A 21,661-nucleotide genomic window follows, 5' to 3' on the forward strand; every position below is an offset into this window, starting at 1 on the left:
TGATGCCAGGCGAATAAGTTTTTTTTTTCGCTTCTGTTTTTGACGACTTCCTTTTTTTACTTATACCTAAGAATCATTCGTTAGTAGAATCGTTGCATTGTAATTTCATTTTGTCGCTGTCGATCGGGACTCGAGAGGCATTCCCTTACCCTGCCACTCTCGTTCACCAGCTGTGTGGAGGACTGCCGGCCGGGCGACTGTTCGGGCCCGCCCGACTACAAGTGTCACTGCCTGCTCGGCTGGACTGGCGCCGACTGTAAGACGGACTGCGGCTGCCACAACCACTCGACGTGCAGTGAAGGACCGGGCTCGTGTGACGCCTGTCAGCACCGCACCACCGGATCACACTGCCAGCTCTGCAGGTATGGGGACGGTCGGGGGGGGGGGTGGGTATGGACGAACGGACGAGCTAACGAACAGACTGACGAACGAACAGACGGACGGACGGATGGACGGACATCGGACACTGGGCGTAGAAATGTTGACACGGAACCAGTGAAGGTGTATATTAGGGGTGGGGATGGTCAGGGTGGAGGGGTCGAGAGAGGCGTCGTTGGAAATGGAAAGGGCAATGAGACTGAAGGAATACAACGAGCTAGCATGCATGGCTCCGAAGCCAGTCCGTCAACAGTAGGTTTTCCCGCACCGCCACCGCTTGTTCGTTCCCAAATCACTCATTCTACGCTTCATGGGTATTCCTGACCAAGTCTTGACGCTTCTGTGTACTTTTACTGTTGATTCCACTCTCACCATTCCCCCTCCCTCTCCGCTCCACAGTGTGGGCAGTTTCGGTAACGCCACGGCTCCGTCCGGCTGCCAGCCGTGCCACTGTAACGGTCACGGTGACCCGCGCCGGAACGTGTGTGACCTCGCCACGGGCCGCTGCTTCTGCCGCGACCACACAGAGGGAGACAGCTGCGAGCGGTGTGCCGACGGATACTTCGGAGACCCACGGTACGGTGTGGGAAGGAATAGCATTTATAGCCAGTCAGGGTTTACTTCGGAGACACCTTTCCGTGCTTCTATCCTCAGGATACTGAAATCCTTCTCCTCCACGCCGCAACCCCCCTCCGGGCTGGACAGGCAACTTTATCTCATGCGGGCTGCTCCCTTGGAGCGGCACCGCTGCTCCTGAGGGAGCGCACCCCGTAGCCGGGTGCAGTGAGTGCCTAGGGGCTGGGTGGCCTGTCCTCTGGACGGGCTCAGCCCCGGCGACTCACTAGGGTGCCTGCCCAGACCAATGTCACCCCCCAATTCCTATCATCCTTCCGGCTCTGCAATGGTCTTGTCGACCGAAAGGGCCTAACCCAACAAAACAAAATTACTTCGGAGACCTGCAGTATGTCGAGCCAGTCAGGGAGGGATGGGGGTAGATTAACCCGCGCATGGCTGGGGGTCCTGGATTTCCACGCCCTGCTGGGGGGGGGGGGGTGTTTGAACACCCCCCCCCTTGTAACTCGGCTCCTGGGCCACGTAGCGAATCGCGGAAGGCGGCGTTCGAAAGAGCGTAAAAAATAATGACGAAATCACTTCAGTCAATTTTTTGGTCAGGTCAAAGGTCAGGTCACCAGAGGTCATTGAAGGCAAAATTTCGCCGATTTCCAGGTCGAATGTCGAAAATTTCCAAGAAGCCAACGCATAACTCGAGAACCAATAGAGCTACAGCGCTGCGGAAAAGCGCATTCGATAGCCCTATTAAAGCCCTTTCTGAGTAATTCTCTCAGATTTGACCTAACGTCAACGGTTTTGCCTGCAGGGGGCAAAAATTGCAAAAATATCCGATTTTTTTTTTCGGAAACAGTTTTTCTGCAATAACTTTTGACCCAAGCCTTGTACGAGCTTACTTTTACCGGCATTGTGTTCCTCTCGTCAAGACGCATCGAATGAACTATAAGTTGACCTTGAAAGGTCAACTTGAAAATTTGACTTCAGGTCAAGGTCATGACCTGACCGGAAAGGGTCGGGTTGCATATCAGTCGATCCGTATCGTCGAGCTGAACACATCTAAGGCGTTTTCATCGCTCTAGCATGCCTCTATCAAAAGTTATTTGCGAAAAACTGTTAGATACCATTCGTGACCTAAGATGACCTCAGGGCATAAACAAGGGTCACGGACACCATTTTCATGTTCAGTGTGTCTAAACCACTTGTAATTCGGTGTTTGGGAGTGTTTATAATGTCTTTTGTCCAAAAGAGGCGCATTTCAATTTTCTCCCTTTGACTTATAATGGGGAGGTCGCAAAATTGACCTGACCTTAGGTCATCGATATCAAAATTCTGAGATAAACATTTTGTACATGCTATTGCTCTTAGCAATCGCTGAAAGTTTCAAAGCGATCGGTCACTCGGTGTAGCTATGACAGACATTGAAACTTTTTATGAGGTGAGGTCACTTCAAGTGACCTGGTGACCTGACCTTGAATGACCTTGGTCTGAAATTTTCACAACATGTGTAGAATCAATGTACGATAAGGTGTACCAAAAACGGCGGCGCGGAGCGCCGCCGTTTTTGAGATATTCGCGAAAAACCACAAGGGGGGGTGTTCAAACACCCCCCCCCCCCAGCAGGGCGCGGGTTAATAACAGGAGGGAAAATTGGATATTGTGGTGGCTCATGATGATGTGCTGGATGAGTGGGGTTTAGGTATTGTGTATGGCTGTATTTGCGACGGAAGGATTCTCAAGTAGAAAGATATGTGGCTCCATATTGCTAAATTTATGGTACTCTGTTTTATTATACCCTGTATGTGCGGTTGTGTCACCCGTTCTGTCTCTGTCAAACGATTGTCTTCTCAGGCAGGTGGTCACAGAGACACCTTATAGCTACAGGGTGTCCGGATATTATTTGCTCCTTGTTCATTTGATTCAGCTATAATCCCACCGTGCGCTTTAAGAATTGGTGACAATTTGCTAAGACCGGTGCCTCAAGCCATCCACAGCTGTCCGTTAGTCACTTGACCTAACCCGGTCACCTGACCTTGACACTTGCGAGGCGCCAGGGGCCAGTGTTTGGCAGGCGTAACTTGCACCTGAACGTGTTGTCTGCTATGACGAAAGAAACTCTTTGACAAAACGTCATTGCGCTGAAGTTATGGGGAAGGCTGGAATGAAGTAAGAAGTAAAAGCTAATCCTCTGTCCTAATCACATTCGAAAACCTATGGGGAATCATGAAGGAGGAGCTCAACAAGATTAAACCAGCTCCCACAGAAAACAGACTTTAGAGGAACTTGTGAAAGGTGTGGCTGAACATCAGCGCGGATACTCTGGACATCTTGATCTATGGAATGCTAAAGCGGATGAAGGAATGGGTAGGACAGGGTAGGGGATAAATCGGTAAATAAATAATGGCCCGGGGGCTCTTTGTTTACCAATTATGGCGGCGAGCTGAATATGGAGGGGCAAATAATTTCCGGACACCCTGTAAACATACTACCCGAGGCACTACCACAACCAGGAGATGACACGCTACCGGACATATTCTTGCGCGGCTCGCTTCATAGTTACACTCCTTCCCCCTCCCCACAGTGACGGCGGAGTATGCTACTTGGGCTGCTCGTCCCGCGGGGTGACCCTCTCGGCTACCGAGGGCTACATTGGCTGTGAACGGGACCGACCACCGGCCGGCCGCGGGCCCCCGCACGATACTCACTGTGTGTGGATCATCACGGTGTTTGACGACCTCTACCATACGCCCATCTACGACAGGTAGGCAATGGGGACTGGCAGAGTCTTATCTTTCTCAGTGATTGGATACTAATTAGGTACTATATAACTGTGGTTGACTGTTATGTAATGCTTGGGGATGCGACGGTGTGCGTATTATCAATGTTGTGCCTGTCGAAAATTATAGTTGAACGGACGATGATGGGTTTATGTCCTGATGATCGGGATTATAGGAAATGAACTTTGCTAGAAGGAAACGAACGTTGGTTCCGATTCGGGACTTTTTTGCATCATGTACGCCATTTTAAATCGGGCAACTTGAGTGCCATTTACATCTTTCCGCGTTAATCATAATTGTTTTGCGTCATCTAATGTACATTTTGTTTAAACTCCTGCAACCCAACCAAACCAAGTTTTCGTAACCCCCCGTTCCGACGTTCCAGCCCGCAGCAAACGCTGGAGCTGCGTGTGGGCGCGCTTCCCCACGTGCCTTGCGACCGCAGTCAGGTGGCCGTGTACGACGGCCTGCCGGAGAACCTGTCGACGGGCAGCCACTGGGATCGGCAGCAGCACGCGCTGGCCGTGCTCTGTAACGACACGGCACCCGAGCACGGCGCAGAGACCGTGCTGCACGCATCGTCAGGTTAGCTGTTGTGGTTAAGTGGATAATAGTTGTCAGGTTAGAATATGGTTAAATGTAGTAAATTTCAATTTAGTTAATAAAGTCAATTTAGTCAGCGGCAGGTTAGATGTTGTTAGATGCACGGTGACTATAGTTAGATGGAGAAAACTGTGGAGGAATGGAGGGTCGAGTCTAGTCCTTGCAGAGGTGAAGTTTGTATTATGGCTTTTTGTTTTGAGTTTTAATTGTAAAAGGCTGATAGTGGTCGAAGATCACTCCATTCGGGGTTTGCGTAAATCACCTTAGCACTGGTGGCTGCTGGCGACTCTGCGCTCTGCGGGTCATAGTGGTTGCTGTGCTTAAGCTTTAACTTCTAGTTTATTCCCACCAGACGTTTCCAGGCTCGTCTGACGCCCCTCACCACTCTCCCGTTCACAGGTTTTATGACGGTCTACTTCGAGCAGCACTCGCCCTCGGAGGGGTTCAACGCCAGCTACCGCGTGCTGCGGTGTCCGGACCGGTGCCCGGCCGGCCGGCAGTGTGTAGCCGGTCTGTGCGTGTGCCGGGCGGACCACAGCGGGCCCGAATGCACGCCCCACCCGTGCTCGCCGCCCGGCGGTCTGGTGCACGGCCGGTGCGACTCGCGCTACGGCCGCGTGGTCTGCGAGCCGGGCTACGTGGGCGCCACGTGCGCGGAGCCGGCGCTGCCCGGTCACGTGGTGATTAAAGAGCTGTTCAGCGAGCATCACGTGGAGCCGGCACTGGCCTACCTCCGCCGGCTGCTGCCGAGGTTTGGGCACACACTCACCGCCGACCACTACAGCTCCCTGTGGCTGTTCGGAGGCTACTCGCTGTCGCGCGGCGCGCTCAATGATATCCAGCAGTTTGAGACTCGGGGTAACACGTGGCAGCAGGTCACTGTACAGTACCAGCCGTCGAGGCCCTATCTGCCCAGCGGACGGTTCTTCCATGCGGCCGCATACGTCACGTCACAGCGGGAGATCTACATCTACGGCGGCACGGACGGCAACGAGTTCCTGCGGGACTGCTGGCGCTTCAACATCAAGACGAAGATGTGGAATGAAGTCCGGGTAAGTCGGCTGTCTGTTCTGATTGCGTACGTACTGAGCGGTCAATTTTACAAAAGCGACGGCTGGATTTATTGTTTGTATGAACTGAGGTAACTTCAGGAGGTTCCCGATGTTCTTCTTTACTGTTTTTGCCGCTTATCTTACCATGTTGTATTAAATCGTGTCGTGTCCCGAGTACCAGCGCCTTCATAATTATGTCCGTGGCCGATTCAGTGTCCATGTTACGCAGCCCGTCCATTATGTTCGTCCGCCAGCTGTCTTTCCATCCGTCCGCTCTTCTTTCCATCCGTCTGTCCACCCGGCTTCCTTCCGCTCGTCCGTCTGCCCGTCCATTATTCACACGTCATTTCAATCGATCGTATGCTCGTCTGTTTGATATGCCGACTCCCACTCCGACAGGTTCCGGCGCTACTGCCGCCGCTGGCCGGTCACACGCTCACCTACCGCAAGAAGGACAACCTGCGGAGCCTGCTGCTTCTGGGCGGCGTGTCGCCGCAGGGCGGCTGGCTGGACGACGTCTGGGAGTATGACGTAACACGCGGCGCCTGGCTCCGGCTCAACTGTACCGGCACCAAACCGATGGGTGAGTCCAGTGAGCGGACTGAGCGGCAGAGGATGACATAATTCATGCCGTAATGGCTTCATAGAGTGCGGGAACATTAACATTTTTTATAACGACGCCTTAAAAATGTTGCAAATGCTTAATTTTCAAGTGAGAACTAATGAAAAACCTTTTGCCTTTTACTGAGCTATTGCACATGTCTAGGTAAGCTAATTTTTTTTAATAAATTATTTACTCCGACCCCATCGTCACCACCCGACTAACCACCGTGCCCCCCCCCCCCCTCTCCCCAGGCATGTACGGCCACGCTGCGGCGTACCACCCAGCCACCGACACGGTGTACGTGTACGGCGGGGTACAGGCCGGCGTGGGATCGGCCGCAGCCAGCGCCACACTGCTCAGCTTTCAGTACGGCCGGCGGCGGTGGAGCGTGCTCCCTGCAGACAGCGGCATCAACCCCGTGCCGCGCCACCTGCCCGGGCCGCGCCTGTTTCCCGCTGCCGTAGCGACGGAGCACTACCTGCTACTGCTCGGCGGGGCGGGGTCCGATGGGGACATGTTCGCCTATCTGTTCGCGTGTAATATGTGGCTGCGTATTGGAGGACGCGATCACACCGTGTTTGGAACGCTGGCCCCGGGAGTGGTGGGTCAGGCGGCGGCGCGTCTTCACGAGTCGGTGTACCTTTTCGGAGGATATCGCGGCCAGGTACAGGCACGTTTGCAGCGAATTGAGCTTCCTGACGACCTTTGCAAACTAAACCTGCAGAAGAACATGTGCAAGGGTCAGTACGGCTGCAGCTACTGTCAGGTCATCAGTCTCAAAACGAACGCTACCTACTGCTACACCAACAGCCAAGAGCTGCCGGCCGTGTGCGAGAATCAGATCGGCACTGTCGAGTTCTCTTCACGACACCGGGGCCGGTGCAATGTTTCGGTGGTGGAGTCTCGCAACTGCTCCCAGTTCACCAGCTGCGAGGAGTGCGAGGCCCGCTGGCCGCTCTATCCAGATGCACAGGTGGGTGCCGCGCCCGGCTGTCGGCGCAAGGGCGAAAGATAAGGGAATATCAAATGTGGGACATTGATCGCTTGGTCGTCGAAATTCAGCCGGTGGTTTCTCTTCCTTATCACGATAGGACTTCTTAATGACATGCTAAAGGAACCCACTGGACGATTTCGATTTCGATACTGCCATCCTGAAGCCCAAGCCCCTACTTTAAGCATTCATGTAATTCTCTTACGTTTTGCATCCCCTCTCATGCTCGCACCCTTCTGTCGTCTTTATCCCCTAGTCTGACCTCTTTCTCCCCTGTCCGTGTCTCCAGGCCTGTCAGTGGATAAGCCTGGTCGGCTTTAGCGGCATCTGCCAGTCGCTACAGCCACTGGGTGTGACCCTGGGCCTGGCTCACCGCGAGGAGACGCTATGTGTGCGCTGGCCGTGCCACGTGGCGGCCAGCTGCGTCACCTGCCAGACACTCAAAGGATGCACGTGGCTGCCGCACCACGGCGGTGAGTGCTGGGGCCCGGTGGGAAGGAGAGGGGAGGACAGGCCTGGTCCGGATCGAAGAAGAACTTGTGGGCACTTTGTGTCTGGGTTGTCGTATTTTGCTTTTGCTTGTGGTTAGTTTGTTGTCAAGACGCAATGCTTCAAAGGCACGACTTCAACGTAGCGGCCGTGTAAGTCTTTGCGAATAGAAGCGTTCGTGCTAACAGTAACTTAGTTGCCAACTATAGCAACGTTTTATTCACGTTTGCCAGGCGTCGACTGTCCAAGGGTTTCACACTTGTGGCACGACTGAAGTCCGGTCTCCTAAGGTACCCACAATGCTGTCGCTGTAACTTAGCCCATTAGCTAACACCAGAGCACGCCTATCTAGTCACCCTTTCTGCCTGTATAACTCGCCGTCCCCCGCCCTCAGCAGCCGGTCGTCACTGGCGTTGGCCCACCGGCCGGTGCGTGCCCCAGCACGAGGCTGACGGTGCGGACAACATCGCCACCTGCGAGGTACCGTGCGCACTGCGGCGCTCCTGCGACACCTGTCTCCAGGAGGGCGACGGCCGGTGCTGGTGGAGTCCGCGCCTCGGCCAGTGTCTGTGGCCCGGCCACCAGCCGCTCATGTGTCCAGCCGGGGTGTGTGGCCCGCTGGTGGTGGACGGGGACCGGTGCCCTCTGCCCTGTCAGCGCCACACAACCTGCCGCGACTGTCTGCAGCGGCCAGAGTGCGGGTGAGTTGTGAAAAAGGGAGGAGAGTGTGTGGACCGGTACTGAGTCTGATACTACAGTGATGGATTTGAAGCGTGGCGGCCAGGTTAACTTACTCTCTGCTGCCAAAAATCCTTTATTGAAGCTGCATAGTCATATCGATAATCTTATTCGCTCAGCTTATTTTGATTTCATCGGCCAACGTTTTTTTCTATTTTATGCATCTGTTAGAGTCAAGACGATGCCTAAACTGATTTATCTGCAGCTTAGCGGGGCTGGCGTGGGGATGTCCGACCTGACCTGATCATCCCTCCCCGCGGCTGAAGTAACCTGGGTCATTTGATCCCTCCCCCAGCCTGGTCTAACCTGGAGCATCCTCTAGACGGTGCCGGTCTAACCTCCTCCCCCCTCCCCCACCGCGCAGCTGGTGTAACCTGGACGGCGCCGGTCTAACCTCTCCCCCCCCCCCCCCGCAGCTGGTGTAACCTGGAGCAGCCTCTGGGCGGTGCTGGTCTCTGCTGGGACGGCGGGCTGGAGCGGCCCCGCGACTCGTGCCTGGCTCTGAACTACACGGCCGTCCCTCCTGAGCCGGTCATCTCCTGGAATTACACGGGCTGTCCGCCAGAAAATGAGTGTGCCAACGGACACCACACGTGCGACCCGCTCTCCGAGACGTGTGTGGACCGGCCTGATGGGTTCAGCTGTGTCTGCAGCGACGGATATGTGCTCGACGGGTACGTGCGGCGGGCAGAAACAGTGAGGGCTGGTGGTAAGGGTAGTAGGGGAATGCTAAGATTGGATGGTTGACGTAACAGCTGGGGCTGACTTGAACTCTAGCTGATCGAGCTGTAGTGCGATACTGATGCGATGTATGCAGCCAAAATGTAGAACACGCTCGTTCCAGCTGTGCTACAAATTGGGAATGGGAAAGTACCATTAGTATCCTTATCGGCATAACAGTGTTTATGTTTCCCGTATGATGCTTTTTTGCTGCTGTCCCCCGTTAGACACTCATTCAACTTCTAACGCACCAACGAGTGTTCATTATCATAAGTTCTAACTTCTAACCTATGAGTCCTTCCTTTCCCGTCGCGCCCGTAATTGTGTCAGCTGTGCTCCCCACAGGCCCCGTCCCCTAACATCACCACCCCTCTCCGCAGGGACGCCTGTCGGCCCGTGTGCGACCAGGTATGCGTTCAGGGCACCTGCGTGGCGCCCAACCAGTGTCGGTGTCACTTCTCGTACGTCGGTGACGACTGCAGTCGCCATTGTCTGTGTAACGGCCACTCGGAGTGCGCCGGCCCCGACCGCCTGGATGTGTGCCTCAAGTGTCACAATAACACGATGGTGAGTGGACTGTGCGGGTGATTTAGGGAAGGGGTTCTGTAGGGGAGGGGGTCAGCAACGTGGCCTTTGTATAAGGGGAAGGGGTTTGCAGAGATTAGTGACTAGGTAGCGGGAGGGGTGTAATTGCGATGGGAGATGCAGCGATCGGTAGGGCGATCTTGAACAAAAGAACAAGATGAATTCTGAAAATTGCGGACTCTCTTGTTGACTCACTAAATGGCCATCACATTGTAATTATAATGATGAGTGATGACCAGGAAAATTTACCCGACGAGCCACACACTTCTCGACCACCTATAGTGAAGTCTGGCCTAGCTTATAAGCCGATCAATCATTTGGCTCATTTTTATTGGCCCCACTTGGCTTCACGTAAGATCCTGACAAACAAACCTGACACCCTGAACCGATCTCTGGCACTCTGAACATCTCCCTTGTGACACCGTCCCGCTAACCGTCCGCCAACCCATCTCTGCGCCTCAGGGGGACCAGTGTGAGAAGTGCCAGCCGTTCTTCGTGGGCGAGCCGAGCAAGGGCTGCGTCTCGTGTCTGGAGTTCTGCCACGGCCACTCGGACACGTGTATCGCTGCCGAGGTGGCTGCTCGGTATAATGTCTCGGAGGTAAGAGTGGTGGCTTTTGTTGAAGGCCGATAGGAGAGTGGGCGGTCGACGGTCGTATTATTACGAGCGAGCGAAGCGAAGTCTTTTCAATATAACGGAAAAATCTCAGTATGAGCGGCCTGGCCCGGCCCGGCCTGTAACGCTTTTGAGAAGCTTATATCTCAGCAACCGCTGAACCGAATGACCTGCGGTCTTTTTTGCTGGGTAGCCCCATCCCTTCTACCCCGTAATTGACTACTTTTGATACATCTCAGTGACCGCCGTGGCACGTGCCTCGTGAAAAGTCAAGGGTGTTCAAGCAGTTTTGCAAAAGTAATGATTTTGAAAGGCCCATATCTCAGCAGCGGCTTGAGCGATTGTCTTGCGGTCATTTTTATAGGGTAGCAGCATCCCTTCTACCAAAGGTCGGATACTCTTCATCTATGTGAGTGACCCCCACTGCACGTGCAAAATACAACAATAAGAGGTGCCAAATTTGTTCCCATTTCAGTAACTCGGTAATTACTGGGGCGATTTCGCTGAAACTTGGCATACAGGTAGGCACCCACCAGGCAATGCATTCCCATGTGTTGCGGTTAGGGTGCTACTGCACGTGCGCAGTGCGCACGTGCAGGGGGCGTTTCCAGATCTCGAGAACGGCTGGGCCGATTGCGCTCAAATTTGGTACACGGTTGGGGAACGGTTAGTAGGGTGCCGTGCAAAAGTCATTGGACCCCGTTTGCACGTGCGCACGTGCAGGATGCCGCTTCCAGATCTCAGGAACGGCTGGGCCGATTGCGTTCAAATTTGGCACACCGCTAGCGACCGGTTAGAAGGGTGCTTTGCACAAGCCCGTTGTAAGTACCCTCTCGCCCTTCCGCGCGTGCAGGGCTCACTATCTCGCTCGCTCGTTCTTCGCCCAACAGCGTTTTACTGGTCTATAGGGAGAAGAGTAGGGCGGAGAATAAAAACTGTCGATGCGAAAATGAGACATGTTTTATTTGGTGTACCTAGCGGACATATTCAGTGTGTGCGGTAGATCGGCGTTTTTATTTAGGCAAGAGTAATAGGATTGCCTGAAGAGTTGTATGAGTATTTATGCTGTGCGTATACAATTTGTATCTGCTTTTATTTTTACCTGTCTGTGTCGCGGCCGTTTGCAATATGAACAGTGATGCATTGCGCCCGCTTTATCTCATTCTTCTTCCCGTATTCCGCGGACCCTGCCGTCGCTGTTTCGGATCACGCGTGCTGACTGATGTCTGTTCCGTGCGTCCGTTTCAGCTGCGTCAAATGTCGCGCTCCGAACTGAAACAGCTGGTGGCCGAGGGTGCCCGACATGACGCCGTCTGCCTGGAGTGCAAACATAACACGCTGGGTAGTCGGTGCGAGCAGTGTCAGCCCGGCTTCTTCCGAGGCAGCGAGAGCCCCGACAAGCACTGCAGACCGTAAGTATTGGTTATTCCAAATGGTATTCGTCAGTGTAACTAAACACTAATCATGGCGCAATGCGACTTTATTCAGATCAGCTCACCACCACTCTGTTGGTGTGTTTCAGCGTTTAAAATGCAAGTTCTAGAAAAGCACAAATTGCAACCATCAGTGCTTGAAATACTTGTTCATTTGCTCTCTATGACTTGAAATTTCAGCATCCACAATTTTTCAAAAGGCATCGAATGTGTATTCACGTTATGGTAATGCTGTCTTCACGTAAAATCCCATCCTCGGCTTCTTTCACTGAAGTGTCCATGCTGACACTCTCGTTTCGTATCAGGTGTCGTTGTCACGGCCACGGCACACTGTGTGACCCTGTCACCGGAGAGGACTGTGACTGTCACAACAACACCGAGTCGGACCGCAGCTGCCGCCAGGAGGGCTACAAGCGCGGCCAACCCTGCTCAGAACTTCAGGTGAGCTGGGTGGGCCACACAGCACGGGAAGGCTTTGTTTGGCACCGAGAGTACGCGGCTAAGCTGCCGAGGTTACATGCAATATGCATAACATATCACTGTGGGTATGCGGTTACAACTAGGTAATCATAAGTTTCTAAGCCAGTGTGAGAAGTAGATTTGCGACCGAAGCAGTACCTGGTAGTTACTATCCATTGCTTGAGTCAACCGTAGGTTCTTCAAGCTTTCAACCTGATGTCACAGCCTATCAGAAGCGTCCGTGTGGATAATTCAGCGCTGACCTCAGTCTTTATTTTGCGGGTTTTTCAGTGCATCAAGTGCCGTGACAACTACCGCGGCCGGCCGACGGACGGCCACCAGTGTTACCGCCAGATGCAGGTCGACCTCGACTACTGCCTGGACTCGGCCCGACCCGGTGAGAGCCGACTGACGAGTGACGGTACATTGTAGCACAGAAGTGCGGGAAGTGCCGCATCGTATAGGGAATTTGGTGGTGTAAATGGACGCCGTGCATACCAGCTCGTGCGTGCATGACGTTAGTACCTATGCGACAATAATTGTACTGACTCATCGATGCATTATGTAATCGGATATGTCCATTGACTTCGACCTCAAAAATATATGCTTTGCCGTTGCAGTGGTCGCTCTCCGGTTCGTTAATTGAAACGTCTGTCTGATGCGTCTATAACGTCCCTTTCCCTCTTCGATCACAGAACTATGCGACGTCCTGCTTACACCTTTCCCTGCCTCCTTTCAGAACTGTGCGGTGCCTGTTGCCTCTCGGGCGCTCTGCTGTCAGGCCGCACCGTCTTCTTCGCCGCCCACCCCAAGTACCTGAACGTGGACATTCGTCTAGTGGTAGACGTTGCGGAGGGTGCTGTGGACGTCTACCTGACGGCCCATGAGGACGCCCTTCAGGTGGAGGTCAACTCTTCTACCGGGGAGCACAGAATAGTGTTCGACCCGAGGTACCACACCGAGCCGGAGGATCACATCGGCGGGTTGCGCGCTCGGCGCGACACGGCGCCTGCCTCCAACAGTACAGCGACCCCGCTGTATCGAAGGGTAACGCGTGCAGCCGCTCAGGTGAACACGTTCATCGAGCTGACTGGAAGGAGAGATCTGCTACTGGTTCGTCGTGTGAGAGGGAGGCTGACGGTACAGCTACCGCAGCATCAGTATGACCTACGGACCACCACGTTCTACCTAGCGGCGCTGAGTGTGGGGGTCACCCCCGCCCGCGGCACCGTTTTCTTCCGACAGGACCAGCACAAGATGAACATGGCTGTGTTTTTCTCGGTGTTCTTCTCGTGTTTCTTCCTCTTTCTGTCGCTGTGTGTGGCGATGTGGCGGCTGCGGCGGCTGACCAGCCGTCGCCGCTCGGCTCGGCAGCAGGAGGCGGAGATGCGCAGTATGGCTCGCCGTGCGGTCGCTCGGGTGACGCTCCACCTCCAGCCGGAGGAGGAGACGGCGCAGGGCGCGGCGCGCCGCCGCCGCCGCTCGCCCGACCTGCCCGTCCGGCCGGCCGCCGTGGAGCCGTGTTCGGACGGTGTGGCCGGCGTGACCACCGTGTTCGTACAGCTGCCCGGCGGAGCGGCGGCACCCACACGGCTCGCACTGGCCTCCACGCTGACTCTACTGGGACGAGCCGCCGCGCCAAACTCCCGACTGCCGGCAGTGCTGCGCCGGGCCGGCCCCGTCACGTGATACTCAACATGGGGGCGCCGATGGAGTCACGTGTTAGTGGCGGGGTGTGCTACAGTGTGATCGGGCAAACTACTACCGCGGGATGGACCCCGTGGACAGACAAGTTCCTCAATTGAGCTTGGTACTCAGCGACGATGCTGTCGCTACCACATCTTCCACGCCACAGGGTTTAATCTACAGTCTTCTGAAAGGCCACAAAACTGCTGACACAACCGGCAATTTCGGCTCTTCCATAGTCTACAGTACCTCAGAAGTTCGAACTAGGAGCGTTCTGCGCCTGGGCGGCAGGAGCGCGATGCAGCCACATAGCTATAGCAGCGCTCCACTGTGCCCTACCGCCGGTGTTGAAGTAACCACCGTTTAGCCCGGCTCGCTGAGCATGTATAGAGAGTCAGATACGTACGTATAAGCATTCCGTCCCACCGCCCCCGGGGCCGGGCAGCCAAATGGATCTCAGGTGATGGCTCGCTGGCTGGAGTTCGACTGGTGCGGCCATCCGCTAATGGGGTGCCTCCAAAATGTGGTAGGGTGTCATTGGAAAATGATTGGTTGTCTTGCGCTTCCATGGACAGGCGCATGGCGCCGCAGCGCTCAGCGCGTGATATTTGGGGCTCAAGTGTCGCGCGGATGTAAATCATGTAGGGTTTTATTAGGGGTGCCATGTGTTATTAGGGCCGACGATCATTGGTTGTGTGTGCAGCAGCGGGGATGTTTTCTACCTCTGGACCAATGTAATGCAGGCGTGTGTTCATTTTTAGCTGTCAGTGGGAGCCGATGGTTTTGTGTATTAGGCAGGGTTATTAACTGCGCGATAATCGATATTCCTGTGAAGGGCGATGTATGTGTTACTCGACTGGTTACAAATAGTCATGACATTATTGACGTGCCATAGTCTTGACTTTTTCCATTGAAATGCTCGGAAGATGTTGGCGATTTTACTCGTATGTGCGACATTTCCTGCTCTGCTGTGAGAGTGACCAGTGCACGTATCATATTTTCGCTCGTCATGCTTTTTTACTTGGTTCGGACGGTAGAAGTCTATTTATAATATGTTCTTTGAATACTATTTTCTAATCCAATGACGGAGACGCCCCATGTGGATCATTTCTTTGACAAGCCCAGTGCTTCCACGGGCTGTGTTATTCTGACATATGCGGATTTATATTTTTGAATAAACCTCTTGGAGCAGGCTGTGTGTTTACCTTGGTTTAAACATATTTGATGTGTTCTCGAACCCTTAGGTCGTGTCAAGGCTGTATAAATCGGTCGTATGTGCCGTTGAGACGGAGCTGGTTGGAAGCCTCGAGTCTGTCAACATCGACGTGAATGCTCTATTCAGAGCAAGGGATGCTGCTTTTCCTCAGTGGAAAGGAGTCATTTTCTGATGCTTAGATTACTGCTTAGGTAAATGGACAGCGTCATAACTTGTATATTATGATAACCGTAATTATGTTCAAATTTCAATTGTTGCAAAAGCTTCAAAATTAAAATTCGAAAGGAGTTGGTGTATTTCGGGTACTGTATGCTCGGTTCGAAAATCACAAATTATGTGTAAATTTCGGAACGTAATTTTAACCTCTTATGGAAACATGATTCTTTTTTAGGCAATAACCCGTCTAAGTTGGCTAAAATCAAGGCTTTGTTATTTGTTAATGGTAGAATCTTGAAATATTTGCTTCAGCAATGTTTTTTTTCAGCAATATTTTGCTGTCATTCACTTGTGAGTTGACAAGGTAGTATTTAGTAGTCAAGTGTGCTCTTATTTTGTGACAAAAGCGCTATTACTGTAAGCTGAAGAAAGACAGCTTTGTAAAGTTAAATTCACATGACACAAGTTAACATTTGTTACGAATGTTTTAAAATCATTTATCATTGAACTTTTTGTCCTAAGATTGATGGAATTTGGTCTCTAAAATTAGGTAATTTATATGAAAGAACCCAGTTTTTGTATCATATCGTATTCGTGTCTGATCTATGGTAGAAGCCGGTAGAAGCAACGATGTTGAATGATAGTATTCAAATAGTATGAACCCTACCTAAAATAAAGCCGTTTTGCACCCTTTTTGTATACACAAGCTTGTGCGCGATATCAAACTTTTGTGTTTGTGTTTGTTGGGTTTCTTCTTGTTATTATCGTGTTTTTATTTACCTTGCTTGTCGCTTTTGTGGGGGTGTTAGGGTATAATATACCTCTACCAATCATTTTGATACCATAGGTACTGTGCATTAGGCAAGGCCATCGCATTAGGCATGTTCAGCAGTATTTGTGTTCAAACAATTTTTGGTCCATTTTTATTGTGAGGGATGAGGAATGATAATTTTGAGAGCTGTTATGATGCATTTCTTACTGATCTTTTGCATTTTCTTTGCTTTGAAGTTTGAACCCCATGAACCTGCTTCCTACCTCTTAGAACCTCCTGCCTCTTAGAATTATGGGACGCCGGTGAAAACAGGGCGCTGGAGGGCATATTAGTCACGTGACATTTGGAACTTCTCCCCCTCCGTGGGCCTTCTATGTGCTAAACGTCACGTGTGAATTTCACAAACATTGATCAAATCGCCCCAGGCGCCCTGTTTTCACCGTCGTCCGAATTATGGCCAAGCTGGACTAATTGTAATGGCCTTTCCTTTCTAATACAGGAAACCTTAGCCTTGAACGAAAACACTACCGGTGACGCCAGGGTGACCGATACCAGCTATGCATCCTCCAGGAAATTACATGCACATCCTTCGCTTTATCAGGTTGGGGTGAAAATGTTACGCTGACGAAGTTCAGCTGATGCCTGATCTGATGGGATCGCTATTATAGTTGGAACTTGGAATTAAATTATGAAAGGCTTGATGTTGTCAAGCCATCTGCTAAGTTTTTTATTTTTATGATATGTCAAATTGTGCTACAGATGTAGAAGTTGTATGTGGTGAAACTAACAGAATCTCTCACATCAACATGTAAGCAGTCACAAGCTTGATCTAACCTGGGTAGAACCATGGTGACTATAATGTAGAACTAAGGCTGTTGGCTGGGTAGAAGAAATTGTGACTTTTTGCTGGCTCACAGGGATAAAGATAGTAGAAACATTTGAAAAGGATTCCAGTATGATTCAGGTTCAGACTGAGCCAAACCAATAAACAAGAGATGGTGGGTGATGATGGCTTATTTTGTTAGCTCAAGCTAAGGTTACTAGTAGCTGATTCTGATCCTCTGCTTCCAGGGTCTTGTGGTTTTAGAATTTAAGCCAGTGACTTCAATAATTCAAGTTAATATTTTTGGGTATTGATTGTATAAATAAAATAAGTATGGACAAAGAAAAGAAGATTGAAATCGGAACCTCCTCAGTAAGTATTTGCCCAGCAGGCCAGCAGGGTGTTTACTGTATAGACATATGCATACAGTCTTGTACATGACACTCAGGCAGACATACAGACAGAACTTCATTCTAGACTGTACTGGTCTGTAAAATGCCTTTATTTGTCCCAACAATCATCAATTATTTCACCCCATTAATCTTTTCATCCCAATATCCAGTAGTGAGCTCAACAAGGATCAGAATATGATGGTGATTACCACTTCCCAACATTTTTGAGGAAATTGAAGCTGCAACCTATTGGCTAGTTAAACATTCATTGTCGATGAAGATTGTTCACGCCCTCCAGAAGGTCTTTAGTAGGTAGACTTTTGTGGAATAGTCAATGCATGCCTATTCGTCTCGTCACTCAGCTCTCTCTTGTCTTTCTTTCAGCTGGTAGATCTGAAAGCTGAACTGCATAGAAAACAGCAGGAGTCGCGCAACTTACACCGCGGTTCCGACCGGCCGACCGCCGCCGGCACCTCCGGCACCTCCGGCAAGTCCAAGATATGGTCCAAGACGAGCACGGCACGCGCCTCCGGCAAGACGGCGGTCTGGTCCAAGTCTAATGCCGGGGTGGAGAGGCGCGACCAGCGGGACCGGGAGGAGACGGAGCAGGAGACCAAGGACCTGGACCGATCCAGGTAAGGGAATCAGGAAATGCGACCGCTGGCGTGGGTGTTGTTTAAAAGCTCATACTCAATCAAGCAGTCACGATACACCTGATAAAAATGAAAACTGCATAGATAAATTATGTTACTAAGCAACACACGGCATCTAAACGCGTTTAGGCGTGGTCGTCAACGTATATCTGAGTATTCTAAGGATCTATGGATTTCTGAGATATGAGTGACCGATAAGCGTTACGTTAACGCTAGGGCATGCTTTTCAGCAATCATTACCATGTTTTTTTAAACGTTGATGTAAAAAGGAACTGAGGGTTCAGAGCCTGGCTTGTTTCGTGGTTTAGTTTTCTCGTCTCGTTTGCGACCGGAAAAGTTTTGACCCCGACGTGATTTGAACACGCAACCTTCTGATCTGGAGTCAGACGCGCTACCGTTGCGCCACGGAGTCGGACGGGCGGAAGGGATCTGTAACACAATATGACCATTATGTAAAACAAGCAAAGGACAAGTTAGGAGCTAGCAGTGAACACCTAATTTGTGGATTGTCTGTCGCGATATCAATTTATTCTTCGTCGTTGCTGCACTTACAATGCCTCTTACTGCCATACAATCTGTGGAACGACTGCGTCTTAAAAATTCCAGGTTGAGGTTCCAGTTGGCGGGCTTTCCTTCGGTAATCTGCTGTTGCATTCCCTCGCTGCACATCCATGCTTTCAATCTGCCTTTGTACCCCATTGACTCGCTGGTGACCAGTCAGAACAGCCTTTCTCGTCCTGCCTGAGAAGCGTCCTGTCGTTTTATTGTACGCGTCTCACGTGTGACTGTCCTTTTACCCGGCAGGACTGTGTTGGAGGCCAAGGCGATGATTTACGACCGTCTACAGACGGGCACAGAAGCTCTGGAAGATGACTCCACCAATGAGCAGTTTCTAGTCAACTTCCAGCAGAAGGCCATTGATGATGTGACTCGCCGCCGCCAGCGCCGCCAGGCGGCCGCGGAGGGAAGCTCCGCCGAGCCGCCGCCTCCGCCAGCCGCCTCAGCCGACGAGGAATGGTGAGTTTGGTGGCACGTCCGCTAGATGTCTCTGATTGTACGCAACAAGACTGTATCGAAGGCCCTGTGAGACTCCTACTATAGGTCCCCACCCATCCTACATACATGATGGTCGCCGTTCCGTCATTCCCATCTCAGAATATTCAAATCCGTATCCTCCATGCCCATTACCCATGTTCCGGGCTGGACGGTTACCTTGATCCGACATGGCAGGGTCCTCACAGGACCAGGCCATACAGTTGGTGGGGTGACCACGAGCGGGGCTGAGCACTGAGCAGCCAGTCCAGAGAGACGGGCTCAGCCCCGTTGGCCACCAGGGCGGCCGACCGGATCAGTGTCTCCCCCTAACTTTTTTCGTCCTCCCGACTCTGCGATGGTCTTCTCAGGTCGAAAGAACCTACCCTCTTCCCTCCCCAAAAGCAACAACAAACAAATATGGTGGAACGGGGATGGGTAAATTCAGTAGTCCGAGTTCTGACGCAGACTATCAGTGAGGAAAACATGTCCATGTCAAATGCATCGCATGTGCCCAATTTTGTCAGTTTTATGCTCAGATTTACTGGCAAACTAGTATTTGTGAGAGTTTCTCGTTAGAATATGCGTAAATCAATTTATCCTATAATCTATTGCCCAACCTTGAAAAGCTACACATCGGCTTTGTTTGCCTTTAATTTTGAAAATCATGCGCATAGAGAAGCGGAATTGGCGTTTTGCGACACAACGAAGCCCTGTTTGGGAGGCTCAGTTCAACACCCACTCGAGGTGGTGACCTACGCTAACTAATGCTGCCATCGTCGCTTGAGTGATACTGTATCATACGGTGTCCAAGTTAAGGACAATTGTGCCATTGATATATCATTTCCGCCGCAACACAAGTCTACAGGAAATCAAAGCGGTCACTTGAGATAGAACCGTTTGTCGCAATACCACCTTGAATCGGTTTTCCTTATCTCAGGACTCAGTTATGCCTTTGCCTACCGGAAAAAGTTTAACTGAGAGGTGGGCTGACGCCTGATGATGCCTTCAGAAAAAGGTGCTATGCGTGAAGTTAGTTATTTGTGTCCGTTTTAACTTTTAACCTGAGTATGGTCACGCTAATGTGCGCACTGTCTGACATCAACTCAATGGTAGATCACTGGTTAGAGGCCGAAGGGCTGGACCAGTCAAAAAAAGAAAAAAATTCACGTCACGCGCATTATGTATAGCACTCCTGATTGTCTGATGATTCCGTGCCCTTGGGCATTTGTTCAGCATGTGCCAGAACTAGAATTATACTTTGTTTGTCAAGGGGTTATCTGCTTTTGGAACTGCGTCCTACCAAAGCGCTGCAACTCTACGGTGTAAGGGTGATCCGCCAGCCCAAACGAAGCAAACGTCCTCCAATTCTGGTCCAAGGAAGCGCGTCAGCGCTGCTGGCCTCTAATTTAATGCTGAACCTTCTTTGGAACCTAACATAAAATGAATGATGAAGACATTCATATTTTTACTGTAAAGAATATTCAAAACGATTGCAAGCGGGGCCTATGCTAAATAATGTTAGCTTCTGAAGCCTTATCAATAAACGAAATGCGGCACTCGGCTGTGACTACTGAACCATCATAACATATCGGCGCATTCGGCACCGCAAATGTCTAGCGGTCTGTCATTTCGCCAGAAGTCGAGCGGTTGTTCATTCCCCTGACAACGCACGTTATAACGCTGCATGACAGCCCGCTATAGGCGTATCGACAGGACCATAACCCGGCCAGTGCGTCCCAGTATGACTACTGAATTCGAGTCGAAGAGAGTCCATGCCCTCACCGGTATTCAGGGAACGTGAATCGCGCTCGTTTCTCGTTTGCCGTTGCATGGCACGAGTCTGGGTTACTGAGCAGGAATGCCTAATGCTTTTCACACATCGGGTAGGTAAATGAGGTATGGATTTTGTTGGTACGCTGCATCTGGTTACTGGGTAATACCATCTGCCCTGGATTGCTGTACTGTGTTCGATAAATGAAAACGGACAGAAACTGTCGGCGGTGAGAAATGCTGGTGGCTCTGAGAAAACGGATGGCTCTGCCGATCCGGCCATTGTTGATGTTTGAACTTGGACGACTAGCAGAACTGCTTGGCTTCTGACTCCGTGACTGATGAGTTGGGCACGCAGTGTGGTCTCTGAGGTGTAATGGTGAGCCGTGTCTCCCCAAGCGGGGCAGTCCTCCTGCCCTACGCCCCACGGCCTAACTCCGCTATGAGGACGCATTCTTCATTGTCAAAATGCCGATCGAGAAATGCGCTTATGTAAGCCGGTAATCGGTATCCCAGAGCTGTGTTTAAGCCGAGGTGTCGAGTGAAAAAAAAAATCAGACGTTATTATCCAACAGTCGAAGATCAAAAGACGTCTGCGGCTGATGTCGAACGCCTGTGTTTTGGTCATAGCACGCAGTGCGGGAGATTGTGATCTTGATACGGGTAGGTGATGCTGTAGCTATATTGATATAGGGATGTGTTTTGCGAAATGCCCTACGGCGGCGTTATATTCGAGAATGTATCCGCAGCGACGCCTACTTAGGGCTGATTTTTCTTGCTCAGGTATTATTCATTTCATGAAGTGTTAGGTTATCCGAAGCCGTGATGGTGTTTGGGGAATGAAAAATCGCTATTTCTTGCAGAAAATAAAAAGTTTTTGATCTTAGTTATTGATTATTGATTACTATTGGTATATCGAAAAGATGTCTGATGTTCTTGAAAAGTTATTGATCTCATAGGCTGATCTTATCGCTTTGCTCGTATCACAGCCAGTGATATGTAAATCAGCATAAGTGGAAATAGGTTTATTTGTAGCAACTTCAGCATTGGATATCTTCAACCCCTTCACTAACACACAAGCGTTCACAAAAGTGCTGTCATGTTTACAAAGGCATATTCCATGAGCCCACGATGCGACATTCATTGT

At 51.3% G+C, this 21,661-nt stretch overlaps 2 protein-coding genes and 1 non-coding gene across 8 annotated transcripts in view; 2 read left to right on the forward strand and 1 right to left on the reverse strand.

Moving 5' to 3' along the window:
- Positions 1–13,700, forward strand: part of LOC122383149 (multiple epidermal growth factor-like domains protein 8) — a 29,880-nt gene extending 16,180 nt beyond the window's left edge. Inside the window, exons 12-27 of the mRNA XM_043369308.1 lie at positions 171–362; positions 778–954; positions 3,527–3,706; positions 4,108–4,307; positions 4,725–5,377; positions 5,777–5,960; positions 6,233–6,954; positions 7,262–7,445; positions 7,859–8,162; positions 8,616–8,873; positions 9,300–9,486; positions 9,967–10,104; positions 11,368–11,531; positions 11,858–11,993; positions 12,303–12,408; positions 12,751–13,700. Coding sequence (XP_043225243.1) covers positions 171–362; positions 778–954; positions 3,527–3,706; positions 4,108–4,307; positions 4,725–5,377; positions 5,777–5,960; positions 6,233–6,954; positions 7,262–7,445; positions 7,859–8,162; positions 8,616–8,873; positions 9,300–9,486; positions 9,967–10,104; positions 11,368–11,531; positions 11,858–11,993; positions 12,303–12,408; positions 12,751–13,700 — 4,735 coding nt within the window. The remainder of the gene's footprint in view (positions 1–170; positions 363–777; positions 955–3,526; positions 3,707–4,107; positions 4,308–4,724; positions 5,378–5,776; positions 5,961–6,232; positions 6,955–7,261; positions 7,446–7,858; positions 8,163–8,615; positions 8,874–9,299; positions 9,487–9,966; positions 10,105–11,367; positions 11,532–11,857; positions 11,994–12,302; positions 12,409–12,750) is intronic.
- Positions 13,701–15,738: 2,038 nt separating this feature from the next.
- The window catches only part of LOC122383138 (coiled-coil domain-containing protein 174-like), a 62,743-nt gene continuing 56,820 nt past the window's right edge, over positions 15,739–21,661 (forward strand). The window contains exons 1-4 of one of the 6 annotated variants that reach the window (XM_043369289.1): positions 15,739–15,779; positions 16,913–17,036; positions 17,441–17,691; positions 18,514–18,726. In XM_043369289.1, the coding sequence (XP_043225224.1) occupies positions 16,998–17,036; positions 17,441–17,691; positions 18,514–18,726 (503 nt within the window). In that variant the 5' untranslated portion in view covers positions 15,739–15,779; positions 16,913–16,997. The other 5 variants (XM_043369292.1, XM_043369293.1, XM_043369294.1 and 2 more) reach the window with 5 other exon arrangements.
- On the reverse strand, positions 18,050–18,121 carry Trnaw-cca. The gene has a single exon. It is a non-coding gene; the product is annotated as a tRNA-Trp (tRNA).

This window comes from Amphibalanus amphitrite, unplaced genomic scaffold, assembly GCF_019059575.1.
Source record: "Amphibalanus amphitrite isolate SeventyFive unplaced genomic scaffold, NRLGWU_Aamphi_draft 000156F_arrow, whole genome shotgun sequence".
Lineage (NCBI taxonomy): Eukaryota > Metazoa > Arthropoda > Thecostraca > Balanomorpha > Balanidae > Amphibalanus > Amphibalanus amphitrite.